The sequence below is a fragment of the Scylla paramamosain genome, unplaced genomic scaffold (genome assembly GCF_035594125.1).
Source record: "Scylla paramamosain isolate STU-SP2022 unplaced genomic scaffold, ASM3559412v1 Contig171, whole genome shotgun sequence".
NCBI lineage: Eukaryota > Metazoa > Arthropoda > Malacostraca > Decapoda > Portunidae > Scylla > Scylla paramamosain.
In genome coordinates this window covers 40,001-67,500 of record NW_026973836.1, presented here as the reverse complement: position 1 = coordinate 67,500, position 27,500 = coordinate 40,001, and the positions used below count along the sequence as shown (strand labels likewise).

Sequence of the window (27,500 nt, the reverse complement as noted above, 5' to 3'; positions counted from 1 at the left end):
TATTTGTCCATCTCAATAAACCCTGTCTAATTTCCCTGTCTAGCTGTTTGTCTCATCTTATTACACCCTGTCTCTCCCTGCTTCTTGTTGCACCCTTCCTTTCCCCTACTCCCTTTCCCCTAGTAGTAGCAGTAGTACGTAGAAGTAGTAGTGGTGGTGGTGGTGGTGGTGGTGGTGGTGGTCCCCTCTTTTCCTGTGTTTCTTTCCTTCTTTCCCTCTTTCCTCCTTTTATTGTCTTATTTTCCTATTCATTTTTTTTCTCAACTTGGTTTTTCCTTCTCGTCCTCCTCTTCCTCTTTTATCACCCTCTCTCTTCTTCCTCTCTCCTCGGCTCCTCATCTCCTCGTTTCATTAAATAATTCTTGGAGGATGAGAGAGAGAGAGAGAGAGAGAGAGAGAGAGAGAGAGAGAGAGAGAGAGAGAGAGAGAGAATTGTGATTAACGAGTTTATAGTGATCCTCTCTCTCTCTCTCTCTCTCTCTCTCTCTCTCTCTCTCTCTCTCTCTCTCTCTCTCTCTCTCTCTCTCTCTCTCTCTCTCTCTCCTAAGTGTGTGTGTGTGTGTATTAAATGATTAAGATTGCTTTCTTTAATTAATTCTTCTTCTTCTTCTTCTTCTTCTTCTTCTTCTTCTTCTTCTTCTTCTTCTTCTTCTTCTTCTTCTTCTTCTTCTTCTCTTCTTCTTCTTCTTCTTCTGAGAGAAGAGAGAGAGAGTTAAGAGTAGTCAGCCATCCCATCACCCACTCACCCAGTCACCCACACATCCCATCCACCCACTCACCCACACACCCATCTCATCACAGGGTAGGGCAGTTCATAGGTACATGGCACAGACGCGTTAAGAATCTAATATAAATACTCTGAGGAGGCTCTGGCAGGGGTCTGGAGGCTGGCTAAGGATGAGCTAACAGATATATTAACTCACTGAAGAGGAGAGGGAAGAGTTAACTAAGGATGTAGAGGCAATAGATGAGGGTAAGAACAGCAGCACATGTTGTAGTGGACAGTTTTGGACAAGAAAGTGACGAAGTGGTACCTGAACATGAGGGACGGCTGGAAAAAAAGGAAGGAGAAAGAAGGAAGCCCTGTGGAGTGTGACGCAGAATAATATTAATAGCCTCATCTTGGGATTAATGTGATGAGTATACAAGTAGAGAACATTGAACAAAATAGATACAACTTATGGAAAAGATCAAATATGGAGTTATGTTTTTAGTTAAGGAAAGATTCAAAATGGCTGGATACACTGTGGTGATGGACTAGCAGATGCATTAATAATTAGAGTCCAAAATATACCAGGCAAAAAAGATGATTCAAATTAAACTGACATACCAAGCAATTAATTAGTGAAATCAGTCTTTGTTGACTCTTTCAAAGCCTTTCAGTTTGTCGACCTTAGTATACTGTTAGGAAAAAAAGCGATATTAAGACATGAGGTATAAGCACTCCTGGTTCAAAGGCTATTTGACTGATAGTGTGTGTCTGTCCTAAATTTGTAATGATGGTTTTGGTCCCTCATCAGTCATTGAGGGGTGGTTGCCTAACTACAGATATAGCACAAATAGAACGACTAACAAAACTCAAAGACGATGACCATTATTATTATTTCTATTATTATTATTATTAGTAGTAGTAGTAGTATTGTATCACGGTATTTAATAATAGAGCCTCAACTTATACTAGTCTTGCCTGAAAATCTCTCGTTTTCTATCTATTCACCCATCCTGCAGGCCTGAGCCCAGACCGACACCCAGAGAAATGTAAACAAACGCAGAGTCAGACTATATATACGGGTGAATTTGTTGCTTTTTAGAGCGGCAGTGGATCTGTACATGCGTGAGGTGGCGAGGGGCGTGGCCAGGGGGCGGCTAGCAGCGTGTGCCACCAGGGAAATGTGTATGAACATAATAATAGGCGCCTGTCAAGAAAGGTGAGGCCGGCTGCTGCTTTTTATTTTTATTTATTTTGTTTCCATCAGGTTAGGTTTATATTAATTCAGTTAGGTTAGGTTAGGTTAAGTTAGGTTAAGTCTCTCTCTCTCTCTCTCTCTCTCTCTCTCTCTCTCTCTCTCTCTCTCTCTCTCACTCTCTCTCTCTCTCTCTCTCTCTCTCTCTCTCTCTCTCTCTCTCTCTCGTCTCTCTCTCTCTCTCTCTCTCTCTCTCTCTCATTAAAATTAACTTAACCCATTCTGTCACATGTTAATATATATTTCTCTCTCTCTCTCTCTCTCTCTCTCTCTCTCTCTCTCTCTCTCTCTCTCTCTCTCTCTCTCTCTCTCTCTCTCTCTCTCTCTCTCTCTCTCTCTCTCTCTCATTAAAATCAAGTTAACCCCTTCTGTCCCATGTTAATATTCTCTCTCTCTCTCTCTCTCTCTCTCTCTCTCTCTCTCTCTCTCTCTCTCTCTCTCTCTCTCTCTCTCTCTCTCTCTCTCTCTCTCTCTCTCTCTCTCTCTCTCTCTCTCTCTCTCTCTCTCTCTCTCTCTCTCTCTCTCTCTCTCTCTCTCTCTCTCTCTCTCTCTCTCTCTCTCTCTCTCTCTCTCTCTCTCTCTCTCTCTCTCTCTCTCTCTCTCTCTCTCTCTCTCTCTCTCTCTCTCTCTCTCTCTCTCTCTCTCTCTCTCTCTCTCTCTCTCTCTCTCTCTCTCTCTCTCTCTCTCTCTCTCTCTCTCTCTCTCTCTCTCTCTCTCTCTCTCTCTCTCTCTCTCTCTCTCTCTCTCTCTCTCTCTCTCTCTCTCTCTCTCTCTCTCTCTCTCTCTCTCTCTCTCTCTCTCTCTCTCTCTCTCTCTCTCTCTCTCTCTCTCTCTCTCTCTCTCTCTCTCTCTCTCTCTCTCTCTCTCTCTCTCTCTCTCTCTCTCTCTCTCTGTCTCTCTCTCTCTCTCTGATGCAGGCACAGATGCAGGGTGGTGAGGCAGTGTTCATCCCAGGGGCACACCACACAGGGTCAGCAACACAGATGGTGGTGGAGAGGCACCTGTGGGACGCCCATGGGGAACACCAAACACGACCTTGACAGACAGAAGAGTGAGTGTTGCCTTGAGAAAACTAGAATGATAGAGAGACATGAATATACAAAACTGTGTGTGTGTGTGTGTGTGTGTGTGTGTGTGTGTGTGTGTGTGTGTATGTGTGTGTGTAATTTTTCTATGCAGTCAAAATAGTTACCCAGTTTTCTGTTTTCTTGGGCAGTAGACTGCGTACAACTAACTTACATATTTAAAAGACAAATTTGCCTTTTTTTGCAGGTTTATTGATGAAGTGTGGAAGAAGAGGAGGAAGGAACAATGATATTCGACCAGCTGCGGCATCTGGGGGCTTCACTTGACTGGGACAGCTGGGACATGGATGCAGCGAGAGACTGGCCTGTGTGTCTGTCTGTACATCCGTAAGCATACCTGTCCTCGTAAACTCTAACACACACACACACACACACGCGCCGCACAAACAAGAAATTTCACCATAACACTGGGTTCTCAAGATTAATAATGTAGAAATGTTGTTAATTCCATCACTAGAACCATTAAAACATTCTTGAAAACCCGTATTATTTCATCATGAGTATTTTTCAAGGCCACAGAGATACCTAGCTGGGTTCTCAAGAGTGTTTCTCCTGTTAATAATATAGAAATGTTGTTGATCTGTCACTAAAACTTTAAAAAAACATTCTTAAAAACCTGTGTAGTTCATCTAGAGTCCTTTTGAAATAGTGGTGCTGAGATGTTTCAGAGCATAGGCCTTAGATATGTGAAAGGTGTATAATATTCATTTTGGTTCTTGAGCTATGATAGTATTTGTCAAGTCTTGCTAATGGATAAACTGTAGCAGTACTGGTGGTTTATGAGATGCAGTAATACCATTTCTGTGAGGGAAAACTGCATTATTTTATATCATTCAAGTGTGTGTGTGTGTGTGTGTGTGTGTGTGTGTGTGTGTGTGTGTGTGTGTTTGTTTGTTTCTGTCTGTCTGTCTGTCTGATTTTATTCTAATTGGATGACCTGACTTGACCTGAATATAAGAAGGAGGAGGAGGAGATAGAAGAAGAAAAGAAGAGAAGGAAGAGGATGATAAAGAGAAAGTGTGTGTGTGTGTGTGTGTGTGTGTGTGTGTGTGTGTGTGTGTGTGTGTGTGTGTGTGTGTGTGTGTGTGTGCGCAAACCCTCATTAAAAAAATAAACTTCATGTAGCAATAGATGAATGAAAGTCTTGACGGCTACATTAATAATCGCAACTTTCCGTCTTCACCCTGTGCTCCTCCCCAGGCACACCCTTGACCTCCATGTCCACCCAGCAGGAGGAAGATCTGGACACCTGTTACTCCTCTGGTCCCTCCCTTTGCCTCGCTGGGCTGGCCAGGTCAGGGGAGGGGAGAGACCATGCTCGCTTCTACGCAACGACCTTGAAGACGGGTCACGGCATCCTCTTCTGGGTGGCTCAGGTGGTCATGCCGGGACTCGACTTGACGGGGAGGCTTTCCTTTGAGGTGAGGTCGTCTGGGTCTTGGTCTCCTGGTTCTGTCCTCTCTTATTGATCTTGTTTTTTTTCCTTTGTCTTATGTATTATCACAAACTCCGGTAACTAATTGTAGGCGTGTAATTAGTCCATATATTCATTGGTATATAACTAAAATATCTGTTAATACTGTAAACTCTAGCATTACTAATTGTTTGATAAAAAGATGCAGATTTCAGAAGGCTAATAATGTTTATAGATGGTGATAGACTGAAAGAATTGACTACCTGTGTGTTACCTTTCCTTCCTCTTATGTAACGTGATATTAATTGTTACCAGTATTGCCTGTGTTATATCACCTGTGTTATATCACCCTCCCTCCCCAGACTGTGCTGCTGCATGGCCTCCAGGGTGATGGTGGCGGCCACAAGACGTCCAAGTCCTGGGGCAGTGTGATAGACCCCCTGGATGTCATCAGTGGGGCGTCCCTGGAGGTGTGTGACTTGCTGGTGCTGTGTGTTCTGTACTGGTGTTCATTGGCTGTGGTGAGCAGTACCTTGACAGCAGGTGATACATGAATATTTGTTAAAGCCTCTTACTAAGTGTATTTTTTTGAAGGAATGATGTAAAGAGAGAGAGAGAGAGAGAATTTTTGAAGGAGCTAAAGAGAGAGAGAGAATTTTTGAAGGAGCACTAAAGAGAGAGAGAGAATTTTTTAAGGAGCACTAAAGAGAGAGAGAATTTTTGAAGGAGCACTAAAGAGAGAGAGAGAATTTTTGAAGGAGCTAAAGAGGGAGAGAGAATTTTTGCAGGAGCACTAAAGAGAGAGAGAATTTTTGAAGGAGCACTAAAGAGAGAGAGAGATTTTTAGATATGATGTCAAAAATTGTGTTTATAATTCTGTTTTCTCTCTTTTTTCCTTCTTTTCATCTCTTCTCTTTTCTTCCTTTCCCTCTTCTCTACTTCAATTTTCCTTTTCATCTGGGTTCTCTGTTTTTCACCACATTTCATCCCTTCCCTCCTCCCTCACACCCTCTTACCCTCTCACCACCCCCTCATGCCCTCAGGTACTGTGCGAGAGGGTGGAGGGGACCCTGAATGCGGAAGAGGTACTCGCTTGTCTCGTATGAAGTCCCCCACAGGCATCCCAGAGTGTGGAGCTGATGCCCTTTGGTCCACCCTGTGCTCCACCAGCTTCAGGAGTCAGTGTGGCATAGATATATGTGGATGACTGTGGTGTCTTGTCTTGTGTGGAGTTACAAGGTTGGTGTATGGATGGGTAAGTGAAGTAGAGATAAGATTTTAATTAGTGGTTTTGTAAGATTAGGTAGGAGTGCTGTTCGTCTTCATCAAGGGCTGACGTGTTGTGTGTTGAGTGAATGAGGGTGAAAATTGTGTGTTTTGGTTTTGTAAGATTAAGGTAGGAGTGCTGTTCGTCTTCATCAAGGGCTGACGTGTTCTGTGTTGAGTGAATGAGGCTGAAAATTGTGTGTTTTGGTTTTGGTATATGTAGGAGATAAGATTTTAATTAGTGGTTTTGTAAGGTTGGATAGGAGTGCTTCTCATCTAAGGTGTTGCATGTTGAGTGAGTGTTTAAATATATTTGTAGGAGATAATATTTTAGTGGTTCTCTTCCCCAACAAGGATTAACGCATTGAAAGATTGTTGTGGGTGAGAGTAACGGTGAAAGTTGTGTGCCTTGTCTTGGTACATGTAAGAGATAAGCTATAATAAGTGTATTTGTAAGGTTAAGACAGTAGTGTTTCTCTTCCCAACAAAGGTTAAGGTGTTGAAAGAGTGTTGTGAGTGTGAGGTGAGTGTGAAAGCTGTGTGCCTTGCCTTGCTATGCGTTTGTATATTTCTCATAGCACTTTCCTGCCAGACCACCTGTGTGTGTGTGTGTGTGTGTGTGTGTGTGTGTGTGTGTGTGTGTGTGTGTGTGTGTTATATAAAATGCAAATAAATAACTACATTTCTCGACTGATGGGAGAAACACACTTTTAAAAGGCTCTATTCAAAGTAGCACAGGTTTTTAAGGATGTTTTTATTGTTTTAGTGACAAATTAACAACATTCCTACATTACTGTCAGGAGAAACACTCAAGAAAACCTCTGCTAATCATCTTTGTGGCCTTTGGAATCAATTGTGAGAGAGAGAGAGAGAGAGAGAGAGAGAGAGAGAGAGAGAGAGAGAGAGAGAGAGAGCTAAACCAATTCAACTTGATATGAGAGAAAATCTAATTATCTTCCATTCCCACAGAACCGTCACCCCAAACAATGAGTGGTGGAGGGTGCGTTCTGCGTTGACAGCCAGCATGAGCGGTGACAGGAGGTGTGTGAGACGCATGACAGCTTTAGTGACAAGTTCATGCAGGCAGTGGTGCAATATTATTCCCTCAGCACTCTCATTCACTTTGAGGGCTTGGAAACCACAGTGCCTTCAGATTTGTGGAGAAGTGTGTGTGTGTGTGTGTGTGTTTGTGATAGTTATATTAGTTGTTTAAATCATGCTGAGCTAATATCTATCCCTCTATCAATGTGTGTGTGTGTGTGTGTGTGTGTGTGTGTGTGTGTGTGTGTTATATTGTTTAAATCATGCTGGGCTAATATCTATCTCTCTATCAATGTGTGTGTGTGTGTGTGTGTGTTTACCTATTGCACGAGACGGGAAGAGGGAAGAGGAGGAGAGGAGAGGTGCTTGGGAGATGAAAATGTATGTGTGTATGTGTGTATGAATATTTTCCCTATCATACACAAAAACACCCTTGAAATCCTATATATAATTTGCCATAGAACACGCTTACTCTCTCCCACGTGCCCACTCCCTCTCTCCCACCCTCTCACCTCCCACACACCTGTATACCGCATCCTGCAGCCTCAATGCACTCACCCCTTCTTTTCCAGCCATGGGTGCCTTGCCTCCTCGCACCACCACCACAAGCACCACCACTCCTGCCATCACCTACAAGGGGGAGACTGTGATGTGGCTGCAGGTGGATAGGTGAGGCATTGTTCTGGTGTTGGTGTGTGGTGTAGCATTATCTTGAAATCCACAGGCCTTCCACAGCCTTCCCACTGGTCTCCTTGTCCTGTCCTCCTCCACACAGCATCCACAGGCCTTCCACAGCCTTCCCACTGGTCTCCTTGTCCTGTCCTCCTCCACACAGCATCCACAGGCCTTCCACAGCCTTCCCACTGGTCTCCTTGTCCTGTCCTCCTCCACACACCATTCACAGGCCTAACCTAACCTAACGTAACCTAGCCTAACCTAACTTAACCTAACTTATCCTAATCTAACCTCACACCCACAGGTTCGGAGGCCTCCAGAGAGCTGCCCAGAGTGAAGCTTGTGGTATAGAGGGACAGCTGCTGATTATCAAGCTTATGGAGTGACTGGAAGAAAGTGGGAGGAGCCTGGAAGGAGTGGTGGAGGTACAGTACTTGGAGAAAATCCCTCCACCATGACGACTGGGTGTCTGCTGTACAGTCCACCGACCAATGGTGAGAGAGAGAGAGAGAGAGAGAGATTATTATTATAGTTTATTGACAGAATTTTGCGATTACAAGAAGCTTAAAGTAAAAATCATTTCACTAAAAGAGAGAGAGAGAGAGAGTCTTGATAGAGAGTCTTGATAGAGAGAGAGAGAGAGAGTCTTGATAGAGAGTCTTGATAAAGAGAGAGAGAGAGAGGAGAGAGAGAGAGAGAGAGAGTCTTGATAGATAATATTGAGCACAGTCTTCACCGCTGGGTCGACTGTGGGGGCTGCGCTATTCCGGTTGGTGGCCGGTTGGTGGCCGTGGCTGTTCACGCACTAGCTCTTGCTGTGGCTGGCATGCTGTTCTGTCCTCTCTTGTTCCAGGAATTGCTGTCTGAGGTGTGTGTGTGTGTGTAGAAGCCACCATCATCAACCACAGCAGGTGATAATGATGTTTCCTGCTTTCATCCTCATTGGGGCTAGCCAGACCAACTTGGGGCTGTACTGGGGTGACGCTGTGTGCCTCAGGTGGGTCTGGAGGGCTGAGATAGTGAGAAGGTAACAATTAAAAAGGACTAGTGTACACTTAAACCATTACAAACACTATGTAATGCTGGTATACACACACAAACACTGGTTTACACATAGAGACATATATAAACACTTGCTATGGTTTGTATACTCTTAGAAACACACATAAACTCTTAATAAGTCTAGTATACACACAAACTTGTATACAAACACTAGTATATATTTAGAGACACATCCAAATCTTTGCTAAGTCTGATATAAGCACATAAACTCATAAGATGCTGGTATATGCTTGGAAATCTATACACACATTTGGTTAGGCTAGTATACACAAATCTATACATATATTAGGAATTTATTGAATGATTGAGATGATTAGTTCTCTCTCTCTCTCTCCTCTCTCTCTCTCTCTCTCTCTCTCTCTCTTTCTCTTTCTCTTTCTCTCATATCCTTTGTCTATCTCAAATTTTCTCTTTTAATCCCTCCCTCTCTGTCTGTCTGTCTGTCTGTCTGTCCCACACTTCAATACACCCTTCCTGTCTTCATACACTTTAGTACACCCTTCCTGTCTGCCCCTGGACCTTAATACACCCTGTATCACCCTTGCATCTCATTAAACTATCCCTGTTTCTCCTTCACCTCAATAAATCCTGTCTAATTTCCCTGTCCGGGTGTTTGTCTCATCTTATTACACCCTGTCTCTCCCTGCTTCTTGTTGCACCCTTCCTTTCCCCTACACCTCAATACTCCCTTCCCACCCTGTGTCATGTGTATATATTGAAATATTTATATTCATTTGTGGCATTCTTCATGTGTTTTTGGGGTGTTTTGAGTGTGTTTGGGTGTGTTTGGGTGTTTGGGTCAGTTTTGGGTGTGTATTTGGGTGTTTTGGGTGTGTTTTGGGGTGTTTTGGGTGTGTTTTAGGGTGTTTTGGTCAGTATTGGATGAGTTTGGGTGTGTTTTGATGTGTTTTCGTCAGTTTTGGATGAGTTTGGGTGTGTTTTGGGATGTTTTACGTGTTTTTTTGGGTATTTTAAAGGAGTTTGGGTGTGTTTGGGTGGCTAGGGGTGTGCTGTGGGTGGATAAGACTGTTTTTGGGTGTTTAAGTGGGTGTGGATGCGTTTTGGGGTGTTTTGGATGTGTTTTGGGGTGTTTTGGATGTGTTTTGGGGTGTTTTGGATGTGTTTTGGGGTGTTTTGGATGTGTTTTGGGGTGTAGAGAGAGAGACGTGATGTGTGCAGGGTGCCTCAGTCCCTGGATGGGTGTAGGAGTACGTGGTGGTGCTGTCTGGGTCTCGTGGTGTGGGAGTGCATGTAAAGGAACAGATAATTTAAGACAGTTTATCATATTTAATTATTTTGTATATTAATTTATTTACTATTATCTTTATTTTTTTATTGTTTTTAATTAAAGGGGGGTTAATTTTTACGTTCATCTTTTGTGTTTTTGTGTTCGGGAGTGGTTAGTGGTGCTATTGACAAAAAAAAAAAAAAAAAAAAAAAAACAGGGAGATCGTTTTATTTTTTAGTGTGGAAATTGTTGCAGTTTGTCAGGTGTTGATTGGTGTTGAGAGTCGCAGGTCCCGTCTCGCCCTCTGTCATAAAATAAACAGTAAAGGGTTGGTTTTCGCTGATAGTTTATTTCCTTTAACGTAAACATGTAATGATATACCGTATTTGATAGCTCATAAGACGCTACTTTTTTCTCAGAAAAAGGGTCAGTAAATTAGCCTGCGTCCAATGAGGCAAAGGTCCAACTTTGAGGCAGTAATAGGTTACAAGTCTACGGCAACAGAGGCTCTAAATTCAAACCACAGATGTCTTTGCACAACTAAATAAAGTCATGATTGGTAGTACGCCACAAAATGCTCTTTCTTTCAAGGTACCAATGTGTAGTATCTCATACTTACTGGTAATCCACATAGACTTTGACCAGTCAGGAAGAATTTGCTTAACCATGCACCACTTCTTCTTGGAGTTTTGTTGGGGCAGTGTAGGTTGTGATGTCACAGCCTTTGATGCCCCAAAGGTGAGGTATCCAATTATAATATTAGACTAGATGTGATGGAGCTGGTTGGATTTGTGGAGAAGGTTCTGGCAAGGTGGAGATGGTGCACCACGTTTTTCAAAACAAACGCGGTCGGTTGCGCTCCGACGTGACGTACTCGGTGACACCGAGTGTGACGCCGTTACTGATTGAGGTAAGACAATAGCCACACTTTCATACAATTAAAATTGAACCTATCTTTTTAACATTCTTGCTTTGCATACATATGAAAAAGATTGAAGCTAGAGAAACTTTTCTTTTATGAAAATAGACTAATACACCTTGAGAACGAATATTTCTTCTATAAAGGAATTGAGTGTCATGGGATAGGCTGGCTTGAGGTGATGATCTGCATAATATTCATGTAATAGCTTATGCTTTTACACATCCTTTGGCTTTGAAAATGTACTAAAATACTGCATAAGAATTACATGTGAAAGATGCTAAAAAATAAAGTATGAAAAAATTTTATTATCACTGTAGTCCCTCAGTTAATGGTGCCGCCAAGAGCTAGGTGCAGTTAATGTTTACATTCAGCTGAACCGCATTAAGACTGAAACTCCCCTGCTTACCACATCTTTTGGGCACTAGAGGCTGTGACATCACAGTCTGCATGGCCCCAACTAAAATACCAATAAGAAGATTGTGTTTACACGTCAGCAGGATTGGTACAATCTTGTCTTTCAATACCCTCAACCGAACCATTACGTTCTGGCTTTCAAGGCCCGCAACCTTACCAAGATTTGACTCCAGAAATCCAACCAGCTCCACTGTATCTAGTCTGAAACACTACCTGTATACCACACCTTTGGGACGCCAGGCTGTGATGTCACGGCCATCACAGCCTCAACAAAACCCCAAAAAGAACAAGTAAGCTGCTAGCATAAATTAAACTTTTAAATGCTGAGTATTGGTATCTAATAGTGATCTAAATGCACGTGAGAGTCTTCAAATGTCGCTTGAATTCCTTGACTTCATATCGATAGCCTAAATCTGTTAATTTTTGTTTTTTTCTATTTCAATACATGCCAGAACTGGGTGCGTCTTATGAGCCCGTGCGTCTTATGAGCCATCAAATACGGTAGGTACATTATCATCCGAAGGTACATTATCAGCTGAAGGCGCACTGCCACGTGCAACCTGTTTTAGGGGTGTGATACAACACAAATATAAATATAAAGATATATATACATATATATACATTCTTTATGGACTTATGTTAATATTGTTAGCAGGAGGGTTGGGAACGAGCCCCTCCAGTGGTGTGCTGTTAACTTCACGTCCTGGGTATCCATCCCCCTGATGTGAGGGACGGAGGACGCGAAGACGTTCCACAGTCTGGGTGATGCAGGTGTGTGCGACCGGAAGGAAGCTGTCGTCTGCTGTGCTTTGGATCATCAACTTGAGTGCCTGAGAGAGAGAGAGAGAGAGAGAGAGAGAGTTTATAAGAGAAAAAGAAAGAGAGGGAGAAAATATTGGTGTGTGTGTGAGAGAAAATACAATAAATTACTATTAAATTTATTATTATTATTATTATTATTATTATTATTATAAATTTATTCATATTTCAGAGGAATGACTGAGAAGAAAGGAAGGAAGAAAGGGAGGAGGATACAAGAAAGAAGGAAGGAAGGAAGGAAGGAAGGAAGGAAGGAAGGAAGGAAGGAAGAAGAGGAGGACAAGAAGGAAGAGAAAAGGAGGACACTCTCTCTCTCTCTCTCTCTCTCTCTCTCTCTCTCTCTCTCTCTCTCTCTCTCTCTCTCTCTCTCTCTCTCTCTCTCTCTCCCACAGACCCACAGGATATCCCCCCACAGGATGTTGACAAACCCCACAGTCACTCCCCTCAGCCCCTCTCTCTCTCTCTCTGTCTCTCACCTACCTTCAGGCCCAGAATAGGAACCCTGTCAGTGCCCGTCAGGAACTTCAAAAACAACTTCTTCTGCTCCAGGGAGAGTTTGTGAAATACTTCCCAGAACGTGCGTATGACCGGGTGGTCTGGGAAACATTCGCCCTGGAAACACCGACAGAAATCAATAAACGGAAGGATATTAGTGTGAACGGTGTGTTTATTTACATTCCTGCGGTGTCGTGTGGGAGGACTGGGTGAAAACAGACAGTAGAGGAGGTGGGAAGGGGAGGACTGGGTGAAAACAGACAGTAGAGGAGGTGGGGAGGAGAGGACTGGGTGAATAAAGACAGCAGAGGAGGTGGGGAGGGGAGGACTGGGTGAATCAAGACAGCAGAGAAGGTGTGGATTGTGTTCTACAGGAGAGAATGAAAGGATTGGATAAATATTTAAAGAGAGAGGCAACAAAAGATTAGAGACATGAGGAAGGATTGGAGAAATATTAAAAGACACACACATACACACACACATCTTGAAAAACACTTCCAAACAGCCTTTAATGCTGACAAATCCTTGAAAAACACACAAAAAAAATATATATATACAAATAAACAAATAAACATATGTAAACCAAACCTAATTAGTCCTGCACCTGGTTCTCACCTGCCGAGTGGCGTCACACCTGAGCAGCAGCATCTTGGCCTGAGGGTCGAACAAGAATGGATACTCACAGAACAGGATTGGACTCTGTAATGTAAAGGATTGGATTAGTTCAAGTTGTTTTTAAGGGTTGAAGGGGTAAATGAAGAGTTAAAGGGTGTATTTAAGGGTTTAAGGGGGTAAATAAAAGGTAGAAGGGTGATTTTAAGGGTTTATGAGGCTATTTAAAGGTTTGGTGTCTTTTAAAGGGTGTTTTTAAGGGCTTAAGAGAATAAATAAAGGGTTTTCAATTTATAAAGGGTGTTTCTAAGGGTCTGTCAGTTAAAATTAAAGGAATGTCAATTTTAAAGGGTGTTTCTAAGGGGCTGTCAGTTAAAATTAAAGGAATGTCAATTTTAAAGGATGTTTTTAAGGGTTTAAGAGAATAAATAAAGGGTTTTCAATTTTTAAAGGGTGTTTCTAAGGGTTTGTCAGTTAAAATTAAAGGAAATGTCAATTTTAAAGGATGTTTTTAAGCGTTCAACATTGAAAGCTCCCCCAAACACAGTCACCCATTCACAAACACCCCCAAACATGGTCACCCACCTCCCAAACACCCCAAAAACACACCCAAACACATCTAAGCACCCCAAAACACACCCAAACACCCCCAAAACACACCCAAACACATCTAAACACCCCAAAACACACCCAAACACCCCCAAGTCACTCACCCACCTTTAAACACCCCCACACCCCCACACACACACACCCACCTCCCTCCTGGACATCGGGTGAAGCCTGCTGTTCATCCAGTTCAAGTAATCATTCCTAATATCAATTTTCTCTGCAATTTCTGGGATGTAAAAGTCGTCGCAGTTCAACCGCCCCACTCGGCAGCCGGCTTGGAAGTTCAGACCGTGGACCAGGGACAACAGCCGCAGGGAAGACACAAGGGCACGCCGGTCTCTGTGTGGTGTGGGTAGGTTAGGTTAGGTTTGGTTAAGATCTGGTTGTGGTAGTGGTGGTGGTCTGAGTGCTTGTAAGTGACGTGGTGGTGTTGTTGTAGGTTGTTGTTGTAGAGAGAGAGAGAGAGAGAGAGAGAGAGAGAGAGAGAGAGAGAGAGAGAGAGAGAGAGAGAGAGAGAGAGAGAGAGAGAGAGAGAGAGAGAGAGAGAGAGAGAGAGAGAGAGAGAGAGAGAGAGAGAGAGAGAGAGAAAATACAAGCTATCTCATTGGACATACATCTAAATTGGTGTACAGAAGCCTTACCTAATATGTGTATGGATTTGTGAGCATATACCAGCATCTCTTATGAGTCTGTGTGTGTGTGTGTGTGTACCAGCCTTACCAAGTGTGTGTGTGTTTCTAAGTGTACACCAGTGTTTGCGTACAAGTTTACATGTGTACACCAGCCTTAGTATGTATTTCAGTGTGTTTTTAATTGTATACCAGCATGAATTTTGTGTTTTTTTTGTGTTTTTAAGTGTATACCAGCATGAATTTTGTGTTTTTTTAAGTGTTTGAGTGTTTATTTAAATTATCTGTTATCCCAGCCCCTCCAGACCCACCTATGGCATACAGCGTCAGTCCAGAGTACAGCCCCAGGTTGGTCTCGTTAGCCCCGATGAGGATGAAAGCAGGAATCATCATCATTAGGCCCTGTGGATGGTGAGGGTGGTAGAGCAGGAAGTGGTGGGTTAAATAATATTGTTACTGATAAATTCTGTTGTTTTATATTATAATTATTTGGCTACACAGTAAAAATATAGATTTGAAAATATACTTTGTAAACCTCAGTAACTTCCACTACAGCCTGTTAAACTAGAACCATGAAAACACCCTTGAAAACCCCAGTAACTTCCACTACAGCCTGTTAAACTAGAAACATGAAAACTCCCTTGAAAACCCCAGTAACTTCCACTACAGCCTGTTAAACTAGAAACATGAAAACTCCCTTGAAAACACACACACAGGCAACCCCCTCCCGGCCACACACACACACAAACAAAACAGACAATTTACCTCAAAACACTTGCAAAAACAGCCCCAAAACACCCCAAAACTGACAATTTACCTCAAAACACTTGCAAAAACACCCCAAAACACACACACCTGAAAACAACCTCAGAACAATGAAAGGGAACAAAACACAAAAGAACAATAAAAAAAACAAAAAACAAGAAAACAAGCTGCAATATCAGGAACACAAACAAACACACACACACACCCTACAAGCAAACAAACAAACAAAGATAAATAAATAGATAACAGGATAAAGAAATAGAAAAAAAATCATCATAAAAAACAAACTAGAAATCTATAAACCAATACAAAACGCAACATACCCACATACCACCAGACAAGACAGAATGGAACCTTGCAGGGACGCTGATGATATGCTGGTAATAAGCCACACAGACTTATTACCACACAGAGGAATACAAGCCGCTGGAGTCATGCTTGGGGTAATAGTCAAGGAGAGCAGGAGACAGAGGCACCACCACCGTCAAGCTGCGCAGGTCCAGGATCAGACTGCCGAGTGCCACCTTGCTTGTCCGTGCGTTCCTCTGTGGGTGTTAGGTTAGGTTAGGTTAGGTTAAGTTAAGTTAGGTTAGGTTGGGTTAAGTTAGGTTTGGTTAGGTTAAGTTAGGTTAGGTTAAGTTAGGTTAGGTTAACTGAGGTTAGGTTAGGTTAAGTTAGGTTAGGTTAAGTTAGGTTAGGTTAAGTTAGGTTAGGTTAGGTTAGGTTAAGTTAGGTTAGGTTAAGTTAGGTTAGGTTAGGTTAAGTTAGGTTAGGTGAGGTTAAGTTAGGTTAGGTTAGGTTAGGTTAAGTTAGGTTAGGTTAGGTTAGGTCAGGTTAAGTTAGGTTAGGTTAGGTTAGGTCAGGTTAGGTCAGGTTAGGTTAAGTTAGGTTGGGTTAGGTTAGGTTAGGTTAGGTTAAGTGAGGTGTTTTTAATCTTTCATTTTATCACAGTATTTTTTGTTGTAGTATTTAGTTGGCTTTGAGCAGTGTCCCTCCTATATATATAAAAAATAAAACAAAATAAACAAATAAATAAATAAACTAAAACAATAAAATGTTTACGACTTTCAATCACTTTCCCGACACACTTGTGTATGGAGGCAGTGTTGCATGAGCCTTGAGTGACAAATATTGCAGCGTATTGACAACCAAACACTTTACAAACACTCAGCTTAGCAACACACACCAACACAACACCCTGCTCACCTTCTCCTTGATGCCCGCAGCCTGTACTGCCCCTCTGTCCCTGCCGTCCACCTCACCACCGCTGCCGCCGCCACCGCCATCGCTGCCGCCAACTTGCCTGCCGGATCGGAGGGTTGCCGTTGCTCTGAAAGTTACGTTAGGTTTGGTTAAGTGGGGCCGTGGGAAGAGGATGTAGGTTAGGTTAGGTTTGGCTATGCTTCGTTAAGTTAGACGAGGTTAGGTTACGTTAGGCTAGGTTAGGTTAGGTTAGGTTAGGCTAGGTTAGGTTAGGGTAGGCTTCTTTAGGTTAGGTTAGGCTTGGCTAGGTTAGGCTTGCTTAGATAAGGTTTGGCTAGGTTAGAATTGCTTAGGTTAGGTTAGGTAGGGTTAGGTTAGGCTAGCTTGGGATTATGACACGAGATAGCCAGTCTTGGGGAGGAGGAAGCACCAGACAGAAGTTCGGGTAGGCTTCTTTGGGTTAGGTTAGGTTTGGTTAGGGGCAGCTGAGGAGTGTGAGGCTCCACCACATCAGGTTAAATTTCAGGTAATATTTGAGTCATTTTCTCACTCACCACCAAAATTTTCCCACTGTAAAAACTTTAATATTTTTTTTCTGAAGGCTACAAAAGAAATCACTCGTTTTCCCATCCCAGACTCCTAAACACCACCCCTTTCTCCCTTCACACACACACACACACACACACACACACACACTTTCCCTCACAGCACAAAGGAACATAGATGAGCAATTAAATCCACAACAACAGCAGCATCAGCCAGCCAGCCATCCAGCCTCTTCTGACTTAAATGTAGAAAACTTTTAAACACGTAGATATAACATAACATTTTCTTCTTTACACACACACACACACACATTACTATATTCCTCTCACAACACAAGAGCAACACTAGGGAACACAAAGAAAGACGAGGCCCACTAACCAACATCTCGACAGGAAATGAGTGAAACCTTCTGACGTATCACAAACATCCAAAATTCATTATCCTCTCACTTCCTCCTCCTGTGCTTTATTTTACTGCTTCCGTGACGTGGGAGAGTGAGGGAGAGCGAGGGAGAGCGAGAGAAAGTTTTTATCACCAGCTGAAAGGAATGTACCGCTTTGTTTACATCTCAGAAGAGAAAACGAGGGTGTCACTTCTGTCAACGGGGTTACTAATCCAAAGCTGAGAGAGAGAGAGAGTAGTAGTAGTAGTAGTAGTAGTAGCAGCAGTAGTAGTAGTAGTAGTAGTACACAGACAATTATACTTCTCTCTCTCTCTCTTACACTCAAAACACACACACACACACACACACTCAATGCACACTCTTACAAACCAACTCTCTCTCTCTCTCTCTTACCTCAGAGCTAGATTGGTGAGCTGAATTCAGTATTTGTACCACCACATTCGTGTACACAGTAACCAGCCTTAGTGTAAAGTCCCTTGGAAGAGAGGCAAGCCAGGAGAGAGAGAGAGAGAGAGAGAGAGAGAGAGAGAGAGAGAGAGAGAGAGAGAGAGAGAGAGATTGTCATATAACCATTTTATACTCAAGATAATAAAAGACAGCAAGCGTTTAATTATTCACTTTTCAACTTTCCCCGCTTGTCTCTAACCTTTTTTCCACTGTGCTGGTGGTGGTGGTGGTGGTGGTGGTCACACACTTGCATCTAGTAGTTTCATATATCACAACATACGCTATAACACCCCTGACACGCTTCTACTATCACAGCCTCTCTCAAAAACACTCCAGAATCTTTTATTTTACCCCAAGCACACCACTTCTACCCTCAAAGACCCCATTCTTACCTGCAACATGCCTATAACATAACCAAAACAACTCAAAAGCAAGTCCAATCACACTAAAACACCTTAAACATACCCAGAACATTCCTAAACGCACAAAAAAACAACCTAAACACATCGAAAAAGCACCAAAATATCCCCAAACACACTTAAAATACTCCAAAACTCACCTAAATTGACTTAAAACGCATCCAAAACACACCGTACCAACCCAAAACACACTCAAACTCATCCATAACATCCCAAAACGCTGAAAACGGGCCAAAACACACTTAAAACACCCCAAAACACACCCAGACTGACCTGAAATACCCAAAAATACCCACAAACGCAGACACAACTCACCTGTATCCACACAAAACACACCCAAACTCATCCATAACATCCCAAAATACACTTGAAACATCTCAAAACATTGAAAACAGTCCAAAGCACACTTAAAGCACTCCTAAACAAGCCTAAGACACCCCAAAACACACCAGGAACGCTAAATATTGACTCAAACATCACCAAATCCCTAAAACACACACTCCAACACCCCCTAAACATCTCCAGACACACTCCAACACCCCCTAAACACGCCAAATACACTGAAAGCACTGTCAAGGAAGACAAATACTACAAAGACAGACAGGGCAGCAGGGAAAATTAACCTAAATATTGTTTTCTTAGCATTTTTCTGTTTTACCACCTCCTCTATTCCTTCTCCCTTCATCTTCCTCCTCTATTTCTCTTATTTTCTTACTCATTCTACTCTTATCTACACGTCTGAGTCTAGAAAGACGTGGAAACACCAGGAAAACACTGCAAAATACGATAAATATTACACTTGAATGGCAAGCAATGTGAGCTACTAATTTCAGTTTAGAAATTTTCACACTTGTTGGCACTTGCTTTTGTTACATCAGACTGAAATAACGTTCTCATGTTCGAGAATGAGGCTGTATTTTTTTTCCGTTTCTCCGTTGTAGTGTGATTAACAAGACCACTGTGGTGAGCTCTAATTGTTGTCTTTCAGAACTTGCACGCTGCAAGAGTCGTCGTCAGGTACACCAAGCAATCTATTCTCTGAGAACATCTTTTTTCCCATTCTTTATATTTTTTCTTCCATATTTCGCTCACTTGCCCATTTTAACTGCAACACTCATAAGAACATAAGAACATAAGAAATAAGGGAAGCTGCAAGAAGCGACCAGGCTTACACGTGGCAGTCCCTGTATGAAATATACCTATTTCTATCTGTTATCCCCACCCATAAACTTGTCTAATTTTCTTTTAAAGCTCTCTAGTGTCCTAGCACTAACTACATGATTACTGCGTCCGTTCCACTCATCTACCACTATATTTGAGAACCAATTTTTTCCTATCTCCTTCCTAAACCTAATTTTTTTTAAGCTTGAACCCGTTATTTCTTGTTCTACTCTGGTTACTGATCCTAAGAATTTTGCTTACATCTCCCTTGTTATAACCCTTATACCACTTTAAGACTTCTATCAGGTCCCCTCTTAACCTACGTCTCTCTAAAGAATGTAAATTTAACAGCTTCAACCTCGCCTCGTAAGGAATACTCCTCATCCCCTGTATCCTTTGTCATTCTCCTCTGTACTGATTCTAATAGACCTTTATCTTTCCTGTAATGTGGGGACCAGAACTGCACAGCGTAGTCTAGATGAGGTCTGACCAGCGCCAAGTATAACTTTAATATTACTTCCGGGCTTCTACTTTTAACACTCCTAAAAATGAATCCTAGTACCCTATTTGCCTTGTTTCTGACTTCTATGCATTGTTTCCCTAGACGGAGTTCTGAGCTAACTATAACTCCTAAATCTTTCTCGTACCTTGTACCTACCAGAGTTTGGTTGTTTAATGTGTACTTATTGTGTGGGTTTCCTCTGCCTACGCTAAGCACTTTGCATTTATTGATATTAAATTGCATTTGCCATCTATCCGTCCATTCATTCATTCTAAGTCTGCCTGCAAGGCGATGGCATCCGATTCTGACCTAATTAATCTTTGTCATCCGCAAATTTACTAACATCACTACTAATTCCACTGTCCAAGTCATTGATATATATTAGAAATAACAATGGCCCTAATACTGATCCCTGTGGCACCCCACTAATTACATGACCCCACTCGGATTTCGAGCCGTTTATTACCACTCTGTCTCCTGTTACCAAGCCATGACCCTATCCAGCCTAACACTTTCCCATCCAGTGTGCCCTAACCTTTCTCAGGAGCCTTTGATGGGGTACCTTGTCAAATGCTTTACTAGTCCTGATATAAGATATAACCATCACCATTATCTACTGCCTCGTGCACCTTACTGTAAAAACTTAACAAGTTTGTCAGGCAAGACTTCCCCTTCGTGAAGCCATGCTGTGACGGATTTATCAAGTTATGTTTGTCTAAATGTTCCCTAATGTTCCTCGCTATTATTGACTCTTAACATTTTACCTACAACTGAAGTTAAGCTGACAGGTCTGTAATTAGACGCTAAAGTTTTATCTCCCTTCTTAAAGATGGGTACTACATTAGCCTGCCTCCACATTACTGGTACCTCACCCGACTCGTGATTTCCTTAAGACAGAAACTAACGGCTCACTAATAATCTCTTTACATTCCTTAAGTACTCTGGGATATATTTCATCAGGTCCTGGTGTCTTGAACTTTTTTTTTAGCCTATCTCCTGTTCCACTATCTCCCTAGTTATGGAAATATCTGTCAGCTTCTCATTCTCATCTGCTCTACACACCTGTTCACTATCTGGCATATCCTGAATGTTTTCCTGGGTGAAGACAGTTAAAAAATAACCATTCAAGTTTACTTATCTCCTCCCCAGAACTAACCAGCTCTTCATCTGCTGCCTTTAATGGACCTACAGTATCCTTATTCTTCGTCCTGTATATCAGATAAAATCCCTTGGGGTCCGTCTTCGCCTGGCTGGCTACCTTTAATTCATAATTGTCCTTCGCTTTCCTCGTTAACTTCTGACTGTTCTAATTCATTGTGTCCTTAAAACTTCTTCACCTGCCCTTAATCTCTTATATAAACTTCTTACGCCATATAAAATGCTTTAACCTAGCAGCCATCCATTTAGCGTATTTTTTTTTTTTTTTTTTATATTGTTCTATACGGGATATCTGCTAACTGATCTGTATGAACTTTACGAAATATTTATACAATTCATCTACATTTACTTCACCTAATCCCCTCATTTCGTCCCCTACCATCCTCCACTCCCTCGGCTACTCGCCTCGACCTCACCTCTCTCATTTCAGCATGACCTGACATTCCAACACACCCATCTCCCCCTTCCGGACACATCTGTAGCGGGACACAAGTCACCGCTCCTAGCACTCCGTTTTCTGTAAGATTTTCACCCTTCCGTTTTCACTCTCTCTTCTGCACAGGCTTTTGTCTTTCATCCCTTCTATCCTCACCTCAGACCTTTACCTGCGTGACTGCTTCTTCCCTCAAGCAAGACTTAAAAAGTCCTCTACTGAGCACAACAGAAGACAAACCTAACAGATCGTTGAATGGAGGGAGTGGACCTTGTAAGGTGGTTTGATCCACAGGTCAATTAATCATCCCAAGGGGTTAATAGCGTGTGACCTCGGTGGAAGGTCAGGCTGAGGCCCTAATGAAGTCATAATCCTGTCGTGCTAATCCTTCTTGAACTGTTTTCACCCCCAAATTTACGAATTTACATTACGAAGCCTACTCCAGTGACCGACCTACCACACCTTGATGTATTATTACACATTACACACTACACTTGCGAAATGGTATTGCATTAACATAACATTAAACATTACGTACCGTTCAATTAAACGGTAAACTTACCTGCAAGTAGTCATTCTTTAGTACTTTTCCTGATATCGTGCTCGTTATCATGTATTACGAAATATTGTGGTCTTTCCTTTTTTTTTCTCACTGCAATTACTATGCTACATATTTCCTTGATAATGCCGCCCTTCACGTTGCTGACATCGTTCAACACCCACATTTAAAAAAAAAAAAATACCATTTAATCACTATGCATAGGCAGACCCGCTAGAATTTGGCCAACAGCATTCCTAGAAGGGGCACTTCCACTTATCTGGGCAAATAATCGATTCATTACTTTTCTCTCTCTATCCCTCGCAGATTATCCATATGTCCGCCAGTCTTTGCCCCCATACATTAATTCTTTTATCCACTATTTCTCCTTATTCCTCCTTCCCACTTCTCTAAGCCCGTCTCATCTATAACTTAAAAACAAAGAATATTACATGCCTAGCCATCTACATTTGTCTGGAATATTTTCTCTTCCTGTACCGTTTTCTTGTTCTTCGTAACTCTTGTTATGGTGGATCTCGTTCTCAATTTTTATTCTCTAGCCACATTTTCCGTCCTTTATATTCTGTATTTTCTTTTCTTTGTATATTTGTTAATTTTGTGCTCGTAGGAACTCTACCTCCTACTCTCGTTAAGACTCGAGTTTTTTTTTTTTTTTTTCTTAACCTCCCTCTCAAATTCTCACTTCCCCGTGTCGTGGGTAAACTTTTATTTCCCCCCAGAATATGTATGTATGTATGTATGTATGTATATATATATATATATATATATATATATATATATATATATATATATATATATATATATATATATATATCACACAAAACAAACAAGTACAATAATAAATATACAGCAACATTTTAAAAACACCATCCAAACTCTACTGAATAATGGTGGTAGTGGTAGTAGTAGCAGTATAGTAATAGTAAAAATAAGTAAATAAATAAATAAATAAATAAAATAAAAAAAAATACATAAATAAATACATAAACTCTACTGAATAATGGTGGTAGTGGTAGTAGTAGTAAAAATATATAAATAAATAAATCCTAATAATGAGGGATGCCACAGGCTACAGGGCCATGTAGCACTGTGGTTAGGATATAGTCATACTGGTTGGGTCTATACATTTTATAATAGGTGAAAAGTATAGGTGCAGATCATAATTATAAGAAGCAATAATAGTAACAGCAATTACAAATTATATAATAATAATAATAATAATAATAATAATAATAATAATAATAATAATAATAATAATGTTATAATAAATAGACTGAAATACACACAACTATAATACATCATAATAATAATAACAGGCCAGTGAAACCCATGGGAATACAACGGAACGGCGCTCGGGAATACAACGGAACGGCGCTCGGCAATACAACGGAACGGCACTCGGGAATACAACGGAACGGCGCTCAGGAATACAACGGAACGGCGCTCGGGAATACAACGGAACGGCGCTCGGGAATACAACGGAACGGCGCTCGGCAATACAACGGAACGGCACTCGGGAATACAACGGAACGGCGCTCGGGAATACAACAACGGAACGGCGCTCAGGAATACAACAACGGAACGGCGCTCAGGAATACAACAACGGAACGGCGCTCAGGAATACAACAACGGAACGGCACTCGGGAATACAACAACGGAATGGCGCTCAAGAATACAACAACGGAACGGCGCTCAGGAATACAACAACGGAACGGCACTCGGGAATACAACAACGGAACGGCGCTCAGGAATACAACGGAACGGCACTCGGGAATACAACAACGGAACGGCGCTCAGGAATACAACAACGGAACGGCACTCGGGAATACAACAACGGAACGGCACTCAGGAATACAACAACGGAACGGCGCTCGGGAATACAACAACGGAACGGCGCTCAGGAATACAACAACGGAACGGCACTCGGGAATACAACAACGGAACGGCACTCGGGAATACAACAACGAAACGGCGCTCAGGAATACAACAACGGAACGGCGCTCAGGAATACAACAACGGAACGGCGCTCAGGAATACAACAACGGAACGGCACTCGGGAATACAACGGAACGGCGCTCAGGAATACAACAACGGAACGGCGCTCAGGAATACAACAACGGAACGGCGCTCAGGAATACAACAACGGAACGGCGCTCAGGAATACAAGAACGGAACGGCGCTGGGGAATACAACGGAACGGCGCTCGGGAATACAATAACGGAACGGCGCTCAGGAATACAAGAACGGAACGGCGCTGGGGAATACAACGGAACGGCGCTCGGGAATACAATAACGGAACGGCGCTCGGGAATACAACAACGGAACGGCGCTCAGGAATACAATAACGGAACGGCGCTCGGGAATACAACAACGGAACGGCGCTCAGGAATACAATAACGGAACGGCGCTCAGGAATACAACAACGGAACGGCGCTCAGGAATACAATAACGGAACGGCGCTCAGGAATACAACAACGGAACGGCGCTCAGGAATACAATAACGGAACGGCGCTCAGGAATACAACAACGGAACGGCGCTCAGGAATACAACAACGGAACGGCACTCGGGAATACAACAACGGAACGGCACTCGGGAATACAACAACGGAACGGCACTCGGGAATACAACAACGGAACGGCGCTCAGGCATACAACAACGGAACGGCGCTCGGGAATACAACAACGGAACGGCGCTCAGGAATACAACAACGGAACGGCGCCCGGGAATACAACAACGGAACGGCGCTCAGGAATACAACAACGGAACGGCGCTCGGGAATACAACAACGGAACGGCGCTCAGGAATACAACAACGGAACGGCGCTCAGGAATACAATGGAATGACGCTCGGGAATACAACAACGGAACGGCGCTCAGGAATACAATGGAATGACGCTCGGGAATACAACAACGGAACGGCGCTCAGGAATACAACAACGGAACGGCGCTCAGGAATACAATAACGGAACGGCGCTCAGGAATACAACAACGGAACGGCGCTCAGGAATACAACAACGGAACGGCACTCGGGAATACAACAACGGAACGGCACTCGGGAATACAACAACGGAACGGCACTCGGGAATACAACAACGGAACGGCGCTCAGGCATACAACAACGGAACGGCGCTCGGGAATACAACAACGGAACGGCGCTCAGGAATACAACAACGGAACGGCGCTCGGGAATACAACAACGGAACGGCGCTCAGGAATACAACAACGGAACGGCGCTCGGGAATACAACAACGGAACGGCGCTCAGGAATACAACAACGGAACGGCGCTCAGGAATACAATGGAATGACGCTCGGGAATACAACAACGGAACGGCGCTCAGGAATACAATGGAATGACGCTCGGGAATACAACAACGGAACGGCGCTCAGGAATACAACAGAACGGCGCTCAGGAATACAACGGAATGGCGCTTGGGAATACAATGGAACGGCGCTCGGGAATACAACGGAATGATGCTCGGGAATACAATGGAACGGCGCTCGGGAATACAACGGAACGGGGCTCAGGAATACAACAACAGAACGACACTCAGGAATACAACGGAATGGCGCTCGGGAATACATTGGAACGGCGCTCGAAAATACAATTACAGAATAACACTCAGGAGTACAGAACAACAACAATAATAATAATAATAATAATAATAATAATAATAATAATAATAATAATAATAATAATAATAATAATAATAGCAGCAACAACAACAATAATACAGGAGAATTTTCCCAGTTAACAACAGGATAAACAGTAAACATTAATCATTACTACTACTACTTCTACTATTACCACTACTGCAATGGAAAAAAAAATAAAAAATAAAAAATAGAAAAAAATAAATAAAATAAATAAATAAATAAATAAAAATAAAAAAAGGACCTGTCACATGTATGCTTGACAGATTCTTACACTTTCCCTTATTGACCAGCACCTCCTGATGTAATCCTTGACAAAATAACATGATAATGGTAACAACAACAACAACAACAACAACAGCACCAGCATAAAATAACAAATAATAATAATAATAATGAATAAACCAATATGATATCAATTACATGAACATTAAACACCATACTGCTTTTAGGGTTTAAATCTCTCTCTCTCTCTCTCTCTCTCTCTCTCTCTCTCTCTCTCTCATTCTGTGTGCATATTCAAAACTGTAGTAATATAGTAGTAGTAGTAGTAGTAGTAGTAGTAGTAGTAGTAGTAGTAGTAGTAGTAGTAGTGGTAGTAGTAGTAGTGGTAGTAGTAGTAGTAGCAGCAGTAGTAGAAACAGCAGCAGCAGCAGCAGCAACAGCAGCAGCAGCAGTAGTAATAGTAGTGGAGAGTGGCATAAGAGTAGATAGAGTAGAGGTAGAATGAATTTATAGTTAACAACTAATGTTTATATTATAGAATATTAGATATGGTTGGATGCCACAGTCATTAGCGGGAGCTGGGGCTAATGACCTCCAAGTAATGGAGCCCCTAATTGACACATCAATAAACATGGGGTGGAGGTATTATATTAGATTATGTAAAAAAAAGTAGTAATAGTAGTTAGTAGTAGTAGTAGTAGTAGTAGTAGTAGTAGTAGTAGTAGTAGCAGTAGTCGTAGTAGTAGTAGAAGTAGTAGTAGCAGTAGCAGTAGTAGTAGTAGTAGTAGTAGTATTGCTGTTAATAATTGTACTAGCAGTAGTAGTAGTATTGCTGTTAATAATTGTACTAGTAGTAGTAGTAGCAGTAGTAGTAGTAGTAGTAGTAGTAGTAGTAGTAGTAGTGTTGCTGTTAATAATTGTTGTAGTAGTAGTAGTAGTAGTAGAAGTAGAAGTAGAAGAAGAAAAAGTAGTAGTAGTAGTAGTAGTAGTAGTAGTAGTAGTAGTAGTAGTAGCAGCAGGAGCAGCAGCAGCAGCTGTAATAGTGGCTTCCTTTTCTCTCATTATTATTAAAGCAAACCAAAATAAAAAATAATTTGACTTTAACTGCAAAGAATTTTTTGATCACTTAAAATAGACGCCACCATTTTTCTGACGCAATCTCGACACCCGGTACAAACCAAAAATCGGACTGAAATAGATCCTCTCCGAGGTGAGAGTTCTCCCCGCAGTACAAAAAAGAAAAACGGGCTTGGGATGAGGGACAGCTTCTATCAAGTGGTCAAAAAAGACATCACACATTCAAATCTTGAATCTGTAATTGTTTTGTTTGAAAACAAGACTAATAAATCCTTGGCCACTGACTCCAGTTACCCTGCGTGGATGTGCGCCAAACCATCTCTAGCTGAGTGCCATGTACTTGGGCATCACCAGTTGGTTATTTGGCAAGAACTCCAGCAGGTGTAACACAATCAGGCAGTAATCAAGAATAATTAGACTTTATCTGTAATTGTTTTGTTTGAAAACAAGACAAATAAATCCTTGGCCACTGACTCCAGTTACCCTGTAACCCTGCGTGGATGTGCGCCAAACCATCTCTAGCTGAGTGCCATTTAGTTGGGCATCACCAGTTGGTTATTTGGCAAGAACTCCAGCAGGTGTAACACAATCAGACAGTAATCAAGAATAATTTGACTTTATCTAATTAACTTTAACTGCAAGGAATTTTTTGATCACTTAAAATAGACGCCACCATTTTTCTGACGCAATCTCGACACCCGGTACAAACGAAAAA

At 42.2% G+C, this 27,500-nt stretch overlaps 2 protein-coding genes across 34 annotated transcripts in view; one reads left to right on the top strand and one right to left on the bottom strand.

The window, feature by feature from the left end:
* Window positions 1–12,549, top strand: part of LOC135099658 (uncharacterized) — a 15,081-nt gene extending 2,532 nt beyond the window's left edge. The window contains exons 4-16 of one of the 25 annotated variants that reach the window (XM_064002042.1): window positions 1,812–1,928; window positions 2,882–3,015; window positions 3,237–3,376; window positions 4,250–4,470; window positions 4,826–5,006; window positions 5,507–5,641; window positions 6,699–6,770; window positions 7,343–7,439; window positions 7,750–7,939; window positions 8,299–8,442; window positions 11,524–11,572; window positions 11,727–11,842; window positions 12,063–12,549. In XM_064002042.1, coding sequence (XP_063858112.1) covers window positions 3,337–3,376; window positions 4,250–4,470; window positions 4,826–5,006; window positions 5,507–5,641; window positions 6,699–6,745 — 624 coding nt within the window. In that variant the 5' untranslated portion in view covers window positions 1,812–1,928; window positions 2,882–3,015; window positions 3,237–3,336 and the 3' untranslated portion in view covers window positions 6,746–6,770; window positions 7,343–7,439; window positions 7,750–7,939; ... (2 more) ...; window positions 11,727–11,842; window positions 12,063–12,549. Of the gene's footprint in view, window positions 1–1,811; window positions 1,929–2,881; window positions 3,016–3,236; window positions 3,377–4,249; window positions 4,471–4,825; window positions 5,007–5,506; window positions 5,719–6,698; window positions 6,895–7,342; window positions 7,440–7,749; window positions 7,940–8,298; window positions 11,843–12,062 lie in introns of those variants that run through there. The other 24 variants (XM_064002044.1, XM_064002043.1, XM_064002045.1 and 21 more) reach the window with 24 other exon arrangements.
* Window positions 11,660–27,500, bottom strand: part of LOC135099660 (probable E3 ubiquitin-protein ligase HERC4) — a 31,410-nt gene continuing 15,569 nt past the window's right edge. The window contains exons 1-8 of one of the 9 annotated variants that reach the window (XM_064002063.1): window positions 17,128–17,333; window positions 16,207–16,330; window positions 15,324–15,545; window positions 14,547–14,637; window positions 13,753–13,945; window positions 13,001–13,084; window positions 12,371–12,502; window positions 11,660–11,901 (exon numbers count right to left, since the gene is read on the bottom strand). In XM_064002063.1, the coding sequence (XP_063858133.1) occupies window positions 11,698–11,901; window positions 12,371–12,502; window positions 13,001–13,084; window positions 13,753–13,788 (456 nt within the window). In that variant the 5' untranslated portion in view covers window positions 13,789–13,945; window positions 14,547–14,637; window positions 15,324–15,545; window positions 16,207–16,330; window positions 17,128–17,333 and the 3' untranslated portion in view covers window positions 11,660–11,697. Of the gene's footprint in view, window positions 11,902–12,195; window positions 12,503–12,989; window positions 13,085–13,752; window positions 13,946–14,546; window positions 14,638–15,323; window positions 15,546–16,206; window positions 16,331–17,127; window positions 17,336–27,500 lie in introns of those variants that run through there. The other 8 variants (XM_064002061.1, XM_064002064.1, XM_064002067.1 and 5 more) reach the window with 8 other exon arrangements.